At 45.5% G+C, this 12,206-nt stretch overlaps 1 protein-coding gene across 1 annotated transcript; it reads left to right on the top strand.

Annotated features, from left to right (window-relative positions):
* Nucleotides 1–4,520: 4,520 nt before the first annotated feature.
* On the top strand, nt 4,521–11,753 carry LOC101765271 (zinc finger CCCH domain-containing protein 45). Its single transcript, XM_004966149.3, has 7 exons — nt 4,521–4,944; nt 5,448–5,831; nt 6,922–7,084; nt 7,219–7,329; nt 8,219–8,287; nt 8,884–8,970; nt 10,592–11,753. The coding sequence occupies exons 1-7, from the start codon at nt 4,592–4,594 to the stop codon at nt 11,336–11,338; spliced, it is 1,914 nt and encodes a 637-aa protein (XP_004966206.1). The 5' UTR covers nt 4,521–4,591; the 3' UTR covers nt 11,339–11,753.
* The last annotated feature ends 453 nt before the right edge of the window (nt 11,754–12,206 follow it).

Below are 12,206 nucleotides of genomic sequence, written 5' to 3'. Positions count from 1 at the left end.
TCGGTCCCATCTCGGGCACTAGTGTGTTTGGACAAATGCAAAAAGGCAAACACTTAGATGATGCATGAAATTCGAGATCTAGGGAAGGGATGTGCCGCCGTACCTCCTGGACTGCTGGAATCGCGGTGGGGCGGAGGAGCAGGAGGCGGGCGCGGCTGGGTGCGGCGTGCGGGAGTCGCGGCCTCGCGGGACGGCGGGGTGCGGGCGGCGAGGCGGAGCGGGCGGGGTGCCGGGGTGGAGCGGGCGGGGCGGCGGAGGAGCAGGAGGCGGACGGCGGAGGAGCAGGCGGCGGGGGCGCGGGGCGGAGGAGCAGGAGGCGAGCGCGGCTGGCCGGCTGGGTGCGGCCTGCGGCGTGCCGCGCGCGGGAGACCGGGAGTGCGGGCGTGCGGCCACGCGGTCGCGGGGCGGCGGGGACGCGGGGTGCCGGGGGCCGGGGGCCGGGGGCGCGTGGGTGCGGGACGGAGGGCGTTATATACCTAGCGTTTGCTAGGTGGGCATTCAGTGGGATCAATGTTTCGGGGCCAGACGGAGCTCCACTGGTGGATAATAATCCGTCCCAAACCCGAAGCATTCGGGTATTTAAACCCGAAAAACGACGAATACTAGGAACCGAAACCCGAAATCCACGGATATCAGCTCCGAACCGATCCGCTGCCATCCCCACAATCTCTACCATGGGATTGCGGGTCGCCTCATTTTTTTTTTTGGCAGCTTCTAGCACTCTGTGTCTCTGTATGCATAAGGAAAGCAGATGCGTCTGCACAACCATCTGCGTCATTTTGAAGTTGATTCTTTTTTCCCATAAGTATGTGCATTAGTGTGATACTAAACTCTTATATTTTTAGTTGTGCCAAATATTGTCAAATATTACGAGAAAAAGTCAACGACAATAAATATTTCGATACGGAGGAAGTACATAAATGTATGTATAATTAGAAAAATGCATCGATAACCAGCAACCAAGCAGACCCTATAGCAACTCTATCGTATAAATAGTTATTTGTGCAAACAATATACGTACAAAGGCACATATAATAAGAAAATACATTTTGTTATTTTTTGTTATAAAAATTAACGATCCCATGCATCATACCAGTCACCAGATACGTGTGTACGATTAGTTTCTATAGTATATGTCATTAATCGAAGCACAAATAACAATGTGTGATCTTTCTCTCAGAAATAGTAAAAATGATTCACCTATTGAAGTGTTAAATCGTCAATAAAGCATAGCTGCGCATGATGACATGCATGATGCACTATATATGTTCGGAGAGAGAAAAGAGAGAGAGGTCGTGCGTGTGCATGCACGCACCATAGAAGAGAGAGAGAGGTCAGCCTGCTGAGAAAAGACGGAGAGCATGCGGCAGCTCTCCAAGCCTCGGCGCCCGCGCCAACTTTTTCTCCACCGAGACTCCGTCGCGCCGAGAGCGGTGGCGTGACTAGCATGTCCTCGTGTCAGCACATGTGCTACCGAGCAATTTGATCACGCTAAACCATGCGGTAAAAGGATTGGCGTGACAAAGAAAAGCTAATTTTTGAAAAATTAGATTGATATGGATTATTTTTAAAATATTAGTTTTAAAAGGGTTAAAATACAAAATTCCAGCCAAAGCTGCGAGAGTGGTGGATCACGACATGAAAAATAGTTTCACTTAGATTTACGTATTATTGAACAAGAGTTATACGTTATATTTACTTTAAATTCTGAATAGAGAAAAATTATTATTTGGGTTACAATTTGCAAGCCTCCTACTATTTAACATCACATTAGTATGTCTTTCAATATTTAAATACCGAGGTCCGCAAATTTTTCATTTAGGTGTTTTCCTCCTATTTTCTCTATCTCTCTTATTTTTTATTTTTTTTAGCTCATGGGACTTATTTTTGCCCCTATTCTCGTGCTTTACCTGATTTGATCGATTGGAAAATGGATTGCTCTCAAACTTATGACCGTGGACGACGATGGTCCCGCACACGACCGCAACCTACAGGAGCTATACTGACTTATACTGACTTGAGCACATGGATTTACTTCAAGGTGGCCAACTTCTCGGCGCCCACTAGTTGGGCCACGTTCTTAAACATGAGCGTCGTGACATCCTGAAATGCTCAATTCTTTTGACTTGTGGTTTAATTTTATGTTTGGTATATCGTAATTCAATTCTGTCATACGGTCAATTTGCATACCCGGTGTCAAATATTAAAAGGCATGCGAATTATATGTCAAATACCAAAAAGTATGCGAATTGAGACCCAAATAATAAGACTTCTCGTTACAAAAAGATGCAAAATTATAAACTAAACCACACACTGATAGAGAAATCAAGAATTTTTTATAAAGGCAACAACTTTTTCTACCTTTCGCTGAATTAGCGTGGGAAACTTAGCCACTTAGAATCAACTAATTTTTTTAAAGATGATTTTTCATCCAGGTTCTATGATTTCAAATAAGGATATAGAAATATTAAGAAATATAATCTCATTCTCTTATTAATTGTCAACCAATGGAAGATACTAAAGTTATTTCCGAGGACAAAGAAGTTTTATACCCAATTTTAACGTGAGCCCAACCTGACACGATTAGTCATATTGCTGACTATATACTTACTGGAAAATATTATTTCACTAAAAAATGAATACACAAGAGGTAACTCAAAATCCAAAGCTGGTAGCAATATATTATAGTTCTGAAAAAACATGCTCAAACAAAAAAAGGTTAAAGTCTTCAATCCATTTTTATATATTCAGGAGGCAGAGTGCATGCATAGTAGAAAATGATAACTCTCATGTAATTATTTTTGAAGCGCAACTGCACAAACTTCTCCCTTATACTCTATGAGAAACATCCTCCATCTATGACATCAACAAACTTGGATAATCATACCAACCAGTCACCACTGTTTGTTAATGCCCAAGTCTAAAGGAGGACCTATGTAAACATATGTATCAATATTGTAGACATAGTGGATGGCAAGGTGACGGTTGCCCTGATGAACCGTTATGTTAAAAGCGAACAATAGGCAGTGATGTGGTAGGAATGAGAGGTGGGTTGGAGTTGCTCTTAGAACTTAGGAGATGAAGATGGTAATATTGGAGAAACACGTTGTGACTTGTGAGATGATATTTTTGTCAACCAACAATTTAATGGTATATTTTGAAAACTAATAGAATATAACCCAATTATATGTTGTATAGAGAGCTAATAAAATTAAGGCCTGTTGGAATAAAGGAAAAGTGTGGTAATTTTAGAGGATTTGAATCCTATAGTAATTTTGTAATTTTTCCTTTGAAGGCCTTTGGAACAAAGGATTGAATTCCTACCAATCCTATGAAATTCCTAAGGAATGACTTGTTCCATAGGAATTTTGGAGGAAATCTAACATGAGGTTCAACTTCTTGGAAATTTTCTTTTGTGTCTATCTCTATCTTCTCATTCCTTTATTTTTCCTATGTTAGATCCAAACACTCTATTATAAACTTTCCTACATTCTCAAATCCTATAAGATTGCAAATGTCATGCGACTCCATTCCTATGTTTTTCCCATTCCTACATTTTGAGATCCCTATATTCCAAAGAGGCTCTAAAGTTGTATTTGGCAGGACTCTATCCTTCTGGCTCTAGCATCATGACTAGCTTAACGGAGTAGTTAGTAGAGCAGAACCCGTTTTCTTTGAACTACGTAAGCTGAGCTGAAGTTAGATGAAACCCTTCTAAAGATTAGAATAATAGTTTGAACGATATCGAAACTAAGACCCTCTTTGGTAGGGCTTCTCAACCGGTTTCACCATTGGCTTCTTGAGGAGCCCTAACAAACGGCGACGAACGAAACGGCTTCTTACCCGAAGCCCCGAAAATTGCACTAAGAGGAGGCAGGAGAGGGAGGAGAAGACAAAAAAGGGGCTCCCCGCGGCTTCGTCCCCTTTGTCCCCTTCGTGGGTGCACGGAGGATGGCGCGGGCTCAGGGAGGCCGGAGGACACCGTCGGTGGCGGCGCTGGTGCGGGAAGGGTGCCGTCGGTGGTGTGGATGCGGGAGGACGGAGAGTGGCGGCGGGCGTGGGGTGGAGGTGGGCGGCGGCGCGCTGGAGCGCAGGGCGGAGGACGGCGCGCGCTGGCCACGGGCGAACGGATAAGAAAGAGAGAGAGGAAGGCCAGCGCTGGTCACGGGCAAATGGCTACGGCTGTGGATAAGAATAGGAAGAGGAGAGAAGAGGAGAAAGGAAAAAAGAAAGAGGAGAGAATAGGAAATAAAAAGAGGATAAAAAATAGGAAGAAAAGAGAAAATCAAAAAATAAAAATAAAAAGGATAAGAGCATTATAGAATTTCATCGTTTTTATCCATGTTACATAGCTACGAGAAACCGTTTTGCCAAATATTTTTCCATCCAGATAAGTCTAAGTTTAAAAAAAGTTGCTTCACTGAAGAAACCACAGCCGCAGCACTGCCAAATGAGCTCTCGGTGCCAACTGGGACATAATTCTCTTGCTATGCTAGAAAAAAAAAACCCAAAACAATTTTTACTCTTCCTACAGACCTCCTCGGTCTCTCTCCTAGTATCGGAGAAAGATCCCAAACCCTAACATCTCTCCATGGACGACGGCGACGGCGGCCTGAGCTTCGACTTCGAGGGCGGCCTCGACTCCGCCCCGGCGGGCGGAGCCGGCGGTCCCGTGCCGTCCTCCACCGACCCTGGCGCGGGCGGCGGGGGAGGCGGCGACGGGCCGGGCATGCACGGGCGCGGCCGTGGCCGCGGGAGCTACCGCCAGACCGTGTGCCGGCACTGGCTGCGCGGCCTCTGCATGAAGGGCGACGCGTGCGGGTTCCTGCACCAGTTTGACAAGGCCCGCATGCCCGTCTGCCGCTTCTTCCGCGACTTCGGCGAGTGCCGCGAGCCCGACTGCGCCTACAAGCACTCGTACGACGACGTCAAGGAGTGCAATATGTGAGATCTCTGATCCCTACCGACTTGTTCGAGTTCCCCGCGTTGATTTTGGCGTTTGGGTGGGAAAGGGGTGGCTTTTAAGGGCTTGGTGGTGGGTGTGGTCGATGAAATTTGTTAACTTGTTGGAAAATTTTCGAACTAAAATGCCAAATTCGTGCTGATTGAGTGGGGGTTCGGGCTTGAGATTGCTGCCACCATGATCCCTGGGTCACTCCCTAATCTTCCTTTTGGTACATGTAGTTCGATTCAATTCAATGGGAATTAAAGAGTTTGGTAATTTTACTTATAGAAGTTACTGCTGACATGATATGCTGGGAATACATTGTATTTGGCAGTATTTTTGCTGTAAAAATGGCCATATAGCCTGTTACCTGTACAGTTGGTAGACTTGAGTATATGTGACACCAAGAATTAATTTAGTGCTGTCATTGTTAAAAGTGAAGAATGATTGTTTAGCATCTTTCGTCACATCTGAATATGTGTTATCCTGTGCTTCTTTATAGGTACAAGATGGGGTTTTGTCCCAATGGCCCTAGTTGCCGGTACAAGCATGCCAAGCTACCTGGGCCACCGCCTCCTGTTGAGGAAGTTCTACAGAAGATTTTGCAGATGCGCTCTTTCAACAGATACGGTCAGAATAGAAACAATAACTATAATCAGCAGGGTGAGAGACCTCAACATCCACAGGGTTCTGGGTTGCCTAACCAAAACTCAGCAGAAAATGCTACTGCTACGGCTCCACCAACTGGTGGACAACAAGCACAAATTACGAATCAACAGCCACCACAGCAGCAGCAGAAGCCAAATACAAATGACCAGGTCCAAGGTGCTTCAAATGGCCATCAAACTGCTAGAATCGCAACACCCCTTCCGCAAGGGCCATCTAGGTGTGTGTGGAGTTTCTAGTCAATCTTGTAAAGCTTTTAGAACTCTGTGAAAATTACGTACATAGTTTTGGTTGCAATAGTATATCTCATTAAACTTCTATACTATGTTATCTATTTTGACACTCGTAAATACAGTGTACTTATTTCAAGCTTATTTCTCCTGTATTGGTTGAAAGAAAAAAGTTTGTAGTCATTTTTGTTTCCTAATTGCATAAGGTAGTAGCACTGTTCTTGCTTTTCTGGGTTACAAAGATAGGTGTGTTAGCTACTTTCTGAGGTTGGTTCCACAATATTTAGCTCTTCAGTAGAAGAAGCTTTTGTAATTGCTAAGTTATTACTGTTTATAAATCGATTTCGTGGTGGGAAGTTCAAGTAGCACATGAGATGGTGAGAATCACATGAATGGTTGATTTTTCAGTCATATAGTCCGATCCAGGCTACATTGTACTCATGGTATTGGGCATGCCTCTGCTGTTCGAGGAGGCAACACGCAGAATTATTGGCATATGCAGTCTGCACTGAATTTGTATTTGTTTAGCATTTCTAAATTTCAACGTAATTCCATGGAGAAATTGTAGTTTCCTAGTTATAGGAATTGAACCCTGTATTGTATGCTTTCACACATTTTTAGTGCATTCTAAATTTTATGAATCTCGAGTTCATGTGCTACAAATACTTGGAAAACCGACATTTTTCCCCAATTTTTTGGGGGGTTATTTAGGGATCGCTTAACAAAGAAGGATTAAATTCTCTGCGTAATCAGAGTGATGCCACTTGCTTGTTGAAATGGATCTGGAATTTAGGGAGTTAGTTTTATGAATAACAGTGCTGTCGGTTTACCTGCTGTCTGGTTGTTTGGTTACCTGACAACTATCACTTCTTTCTACCTATCCTTCTGGCTGAGTGATTTCAGTATTTTATTATATAATTTAGGTTATTAAGAAGTAAAAATCTTCTGCCCATAGTAATAACATCACCTACAACATAATGCATCTACTGTTAGAAGTTACATTTAGTACTTTCATGGTATCAGCTTAATACTATAATGGTTCTCTAATTGAGTCTTGGGTTGGTAAATGTAAAACATCAGGTACTTTATTGTTAAAAGTTGCAATCGGGAGAATCTGGAAATATCAGTTCAGCAGGGAATTTGGGCTACCCAGAGGAGTAACGAGGCTAAACTTAATGAAGCTTTTGAATCCACTGAGAATGTTATTTTAATATTCTCAATTAATAGAACTCGCCATTTCCAGGTAAAGTGGAGGTTTCATCTTTGCTACTAATGCTGCATGCAGTATTTGTTTATCTTTGGTCTCATCCTTGAAAATTCTTTTGAATTTATTAAATCACACCCACTTATTATATCAAATCATGCTATGCTTTCAAGGGGTGTGCAAAGATGACTTCTAGGATTGGTGGCTACATTGGTGGTGGAAATTGGAAATCTGCTCATGGAACAGCACATTATGGTCGAAACTTCTCTATGCAGTGGCTTAAGGTGCACTTTTCTTGCTAATCCTGTACTTCTTTATGTTTATCACCACTTCAAATTGTAGCTTGGCCATTTCCAGATGATGGAAATTATGGCTTTGGAGCTGAAATACTTGTATGTTGTACTTTGATTCAGTTAATGACGGCAACACTGTCTTTTTCTGTCCATCTATTCATCTGTGCTACCCCCACCCTGTTCCAAGTGCGTCTGGATTTAATTCTCGTCTGGGAAATCCATCTAAAATAGCCATGCTGGTTTACAAACATGCAGACATTGGGAGAGTGAGAAACTTGTGGGGGTGTTTGGTTTGAGGGATGGGGTGACCTCACTCCTCACACAAACGCATGGTTAGCTTAATAGTTAGGAATGGGTTCATCCCACAAATTCATGGGATAACCCCATGATGGACCATTCCATTCTGGATGGGGTGATACCTAAAATCAAACAACCTATCATATATTGATATGGTGCTTGAGTTTATGGCTAAGGTGCGCTTTAGGCCTAGGTATTTACTTAAAAAATTGAAATTGTTGTATTAATGCCTTCGAGTGTCAGCCCATTGGGTGCTGCTCTCCTGTACATCAAAATTTGGATCTGCCATTTACTCATAGTACAAATGAATAGTTAACTTAACTATAGTTATTGCAAGTGCATATGCCAAACGGTTTTTGATGAACTGGAATTATAGGGTTGAATTTACGGACTCTTTATGTTTTTTTATGAACTGGAGCATGACATTGATGTGAATTTTTCTAGCTTGGTTAAATTGTCAACCAAATCATTAATTAGTTAATGGCAGCTGTGGTTAACAAGACTTCTCACTGAACATTTCCATCTGTTTATGCGTGAACGCCTTAAGAATATGTCTTTACTTACAGCAGCTTTTGCACTGCAGCTTTGTGAACTGTCATTTCAGAAAACTCACCATCTCCGCAATCCATACAATGATAATCTCCCTGTTAAGGTATGTGGATCACCTCGTCTCACGTGTTTGCTGACCTTGGCTCCTTGATATACCAGCCTTATGTTTTTTTTTCAATGTAAAAGAAGTGTGGAAATTCTGTTCAGCTTATTTAAATAGCCTGATTGTATGGCCTGTCTTCTTTTGTGTTGCTGATATATTTCCACCTTGATTGTTCTTTATCACAATATCGAATAAATTGTCAAAACTACCTGGAAAGATGGAGCTGACTTTGCTTTAGCTTTTAGTGGCCTGGTCCCTTATTGCATTATAAATCAGACACCTCTTCAGCACTATTCTCTATATTTATATTTCACCAAACATTATATTGTGCCATGCTTGGCTGATTGACTTTTAACTTAAAGTTCAAACGTCTAATATTTATACTGGTTATATAATGATTAAGCACTGTCTAGAAAATTAATCTTGCCTGAAGGAGATATTGCTCTAGGCCAGAAATAATAAGTAACAAAAATTCTAACGGTATGCTCACAGTGAAGATTGACTAGATTCTTGGGGCATATTCTTTACATTTTTATTTATTTACTTTCTCAAACGTTTCAGGATTTAACTGCTTATTTCACTTTTAACTAGTGCAGATCAGCAGAGATTGCCAGGAACTAGAACCTTTCATTGGTGAACAGTTGGCTTCGCTGCTTTATCTGGAGCCAGACAGCGAACTTACGGTATGTCATGCATTTCTTGAATTTATCATGGCTTTGATTGGTTGCCTGGCTTATCATGGCCTGGCTAGAATCTGGAGCCAGGCTAGCCTAAGCCTGTCTAATGCAGTGCAATCTGCTCGTGTTTGATTGCTTGGTCAGCTTAAGCCTGGCTAGCATAAGATTATGATTGGTTGGCTGTACAATTTGTTAGGATCACCTTGTACAAGCCATAGGTGAAGTTACCATCTTATTTCTGTCTCTCTTCTCCACCACCTCCGGCCACACCCTCCTCCTCACCTCCGACCGCACCCTCACCTCCAGCCCTTCCTCCTCCCGTCCAGCTTCTCCCGACAGGCAAGATCTGCCGTGTGGGGCCGCCAGCGGCCGTGCGAGCGAGATCCGGCGAGGTCCTCCATGCGGGGCTGCCGTCGACCGAGCGGACGAGCTCCGGCCCGGAGCTCGTCCGCCGCCAGCCACGCGGTTGAGCCCCCTCCGGCGCTAGGGGGCGCCACTGGCCGTGCATGCCCTCCGCTGTACGGGGGACCCGCCAACTGTGTGGGCCCTCCGCCGCCGGCCATGCGGGCGAGCTCCTTCGCCGTGTGGGGCTGCCGCCGGCCGAGCGGGCGAGCTCCGCCCCGCGGGCCATCGCCAGCCGCGCAGGTGAGCCCCTCCGGCGCTAAGGGGCACCGCCGGCCGTGTGGTCCCTTCGCTGCTGGCCGTGCGGGCAAGCCCCTCCGCCGCGCCGGGGGTGCCACCGGCCGTGTGGGCCCTCCGCCACAGGTGAGGCGGCACCAATGGCGTGAGGAGGTGGTGACGCGAAACGTTCACATGAGCCACTGACAGCTTGTGCAAGCCTGCATAGGCATAAACGGATCTCAAATGTGTTTCCAGCAAGCCAGGCTAAGGCCTTCTTTTTGCACTAGCGGAGCCTGGCCTAGGAGCTGAACAGGCAACCAAACGCCAGAAGGTTGCATTATGCAAGCCTGTATAGGCCTTATGCAGGAAACCAATCACAGCCCATGTGAATTCCCATTAGCGTCTCCTCTTACTAGTGGGCATATCACCCTAATTGATTGCAAAGCACATCTGATTTTACAATATAGGACAACTTTGTCTTGTCACATATGAGCACTTCTGCTGTGGTTCTTAACTCTCTGTTTTTAAATTAGTTTCATAGTCGTGGAATCATGATTGCAGATGAATTTATGTGCATACAAGGTTTACATAGCAGGCTTGCTTTAGAATGAGGTGGAAGATATCAACAAAATTTACAATCTTTCTTCAACTGAGGATTTATATTAATGAAGACAATTGCACCTTCTTTTAGATTGATTACAGTTTGGTAATGACACATTATATATTCTCTATGGAACAAAGGTTAACAATGCATGTACCCTCTTGCTGCAAGCAATAATGAACAACTCCACAGGTTTATATTTTCAGTGTTAGTGCTATTTTGCTTAAAGAGAAATATTGTGTTACATACCGAATCATGATTATCCCTTGTTTTAAAGGCCTGATCCACTTGTGCTTACTTGGTCAAATTTTTTATACAGTAACTGTATTTGTTGCCATTTTCTTAAATTTGTTAAGTGATGTGCTGTCGATATCGTGGGGCTGATGTCTTTTTTAATGTGGACAGGCTATGCTGATTGCAGCAGAGGCTAAGAGAGAAGAGGAAAAGGCAAAGGGAGTCAGTGCTGATGAGGCAGCTGATAATCAAGATATCGTGCTGTTTGATGATAACGAAGAAGAGGAGGAAGAGGAAAGTGAGGAGGAAGAAGAAAGCAACGGCCAAGAGTCACAAGGGAGGGGAAGAGGGAGGGGGATGATGTGGCCCCCTCAAATGCCAATGATGCGTGGGCCAATGATGGGAGGGCGTTTCCCTCCCAACATGATCGGCGACGGCTTTGGTTTCGGCGGTGGCTTCGGCATGCCTGATCCGTTCGGCATGCCGCGCGGTTTCCCACCCTTTGGTGGCCCAAGGTTTCCCGGTGACTTTCCTAGAGGCCCTATGCCCGGTATGGCCTTCCCGGGCAGGCCTCCGCAGCCTTTCCCTCTGGGCCTTGACATGATGATGGGCCCCGGCCGTGGCCCGATGATGGGAGGCATGGGAATGGGCGGGCCTGGACGGCCTAACCGTCCCATGGGTATGGCACCCTTCATGCCCCCGCCACCTCCGAACAACCGCGCCGCGAAGCGGGAGCAGAGAAGGCCGGGCGGCGACAGGTTTGAGACGGTGTCGGACCAGGGCAGCAGGGGCCACGAGAACTCTGGAGCTGACGGAGCCAGATCGCAGTCCGGCGACAGGTACAGTAGAAGCGCCCTCCGGGATGATGACAGCGAGAGCGAAGAGGAAGCGGCTCCCAGGCGGTCAAGGAAACGGTAGAGAAATGCTACGCTGTGCGCCTGGGCCTCCATGCTGTTGCCTGATTATAGAGCGGGCTACCTGTGCAACAGAGTTGAGGTCGTCTAAAATAGATATTCTCTATCTTTTGTTCCTGCTGGGATTAGAACTAAAATAGTGAAAGATGCAGATTGTGTGCAACTGCATAGTGCTGTGTGGGCAGCCATAGCCCATACTGGTAGTTGAATTTTGCTCTGGCGGCAAAGACCTAAGCTTTATTTTGGCAGGTTGAGATTGTTCTGGCGGTGTATCAGAGTATCAGTTAGAAAATTGTACAATAACGACGGCTTAAATTATCTGTCGTATTTTTTTTTTATTCTGTGCTGTTACCATTGTAATGTACACTACAACGACATGAGGATGATCTATACACATACAGGATAGGGTTCAATCATTATTCATGTACTAGTACTACACTTTCTAGCCGCAGTGCTATTGCCCTCTGGACCGTGATTGCCGCGGTGGTCTGGCCTCCGTGGAAAAAGTTGGATAAGAGTGCGCCGGCACCTGCAGTGGCCGCCGTCGCAGGTTAAAAGGCGTCTCCAAACAGTTGTCGACGGCCTGCCGACGAGGAAACCACGGCGGATGCAGAGATTCCTCGGCGTCGGCGACACCGCACCAACCCAACCAACCGCCGGCCGCGCGTGATCACGTTTTGACCTGGCCAGGCCGGGGGCACGAACCTGTTGAAGCAGACAGGCTCTGCCGCTCTGCTGGCTGGCTGGATCCCTGACGCCTCGCTCTCCTCCATCCACTTGTTGAGGAGCCCCCAGGGCCAGACCCCAGTAGCGTCGCGTGTTTCGCTCCCCAACCTCGCTCTCTCCAGGTGGCCAGGGGTCAGTGCTGGTGA

Source organism: Setaria italica, chromosome IV, assembly GCF_000263155.2.
Source record: "Setaria italica strain Yugu1 chromosome IV, Setaria_italica_v2.0, whole genome shotgun sequence".
NCBI classification, from domain to species: domain Eukaryota; kingdom Viridiplantae; phylum Streptophyta; class Magnoliopsida; order Poales; family Poaceae; genus Setaria; species Setaria italica.
Note: the sequence above shows the minus strand (reverse complement) of the source record. Positions and strands in the feature narration are given on the sequence as shown.

Excerpts from the sequence above, each read along its gene's own strand:
- LOC101765271 (XM_004966149.3), top strand. The coding sequence starts at position 4,592 with ATGGACGACGGCGACGGCGGCCTGAGCTTCGACTTCGAGGGCGGCCTC. Across the intron at positions 5,832-6,921 it reads CTTCCGCAAGGGCCATCTAG|GTACTTTATTGTTAAAAGTT; the intron begins GTGTGTGTGGAG and ends GTAAAACATCAG. Across the intron at positions 7,085-7,218 it reads ATAGAACTCGCCATTTCCAG|GGGTGTGCAAAGATGACTTC; the intron begins GTAAAGTGGAGG and ends TATGCTTTCAAG.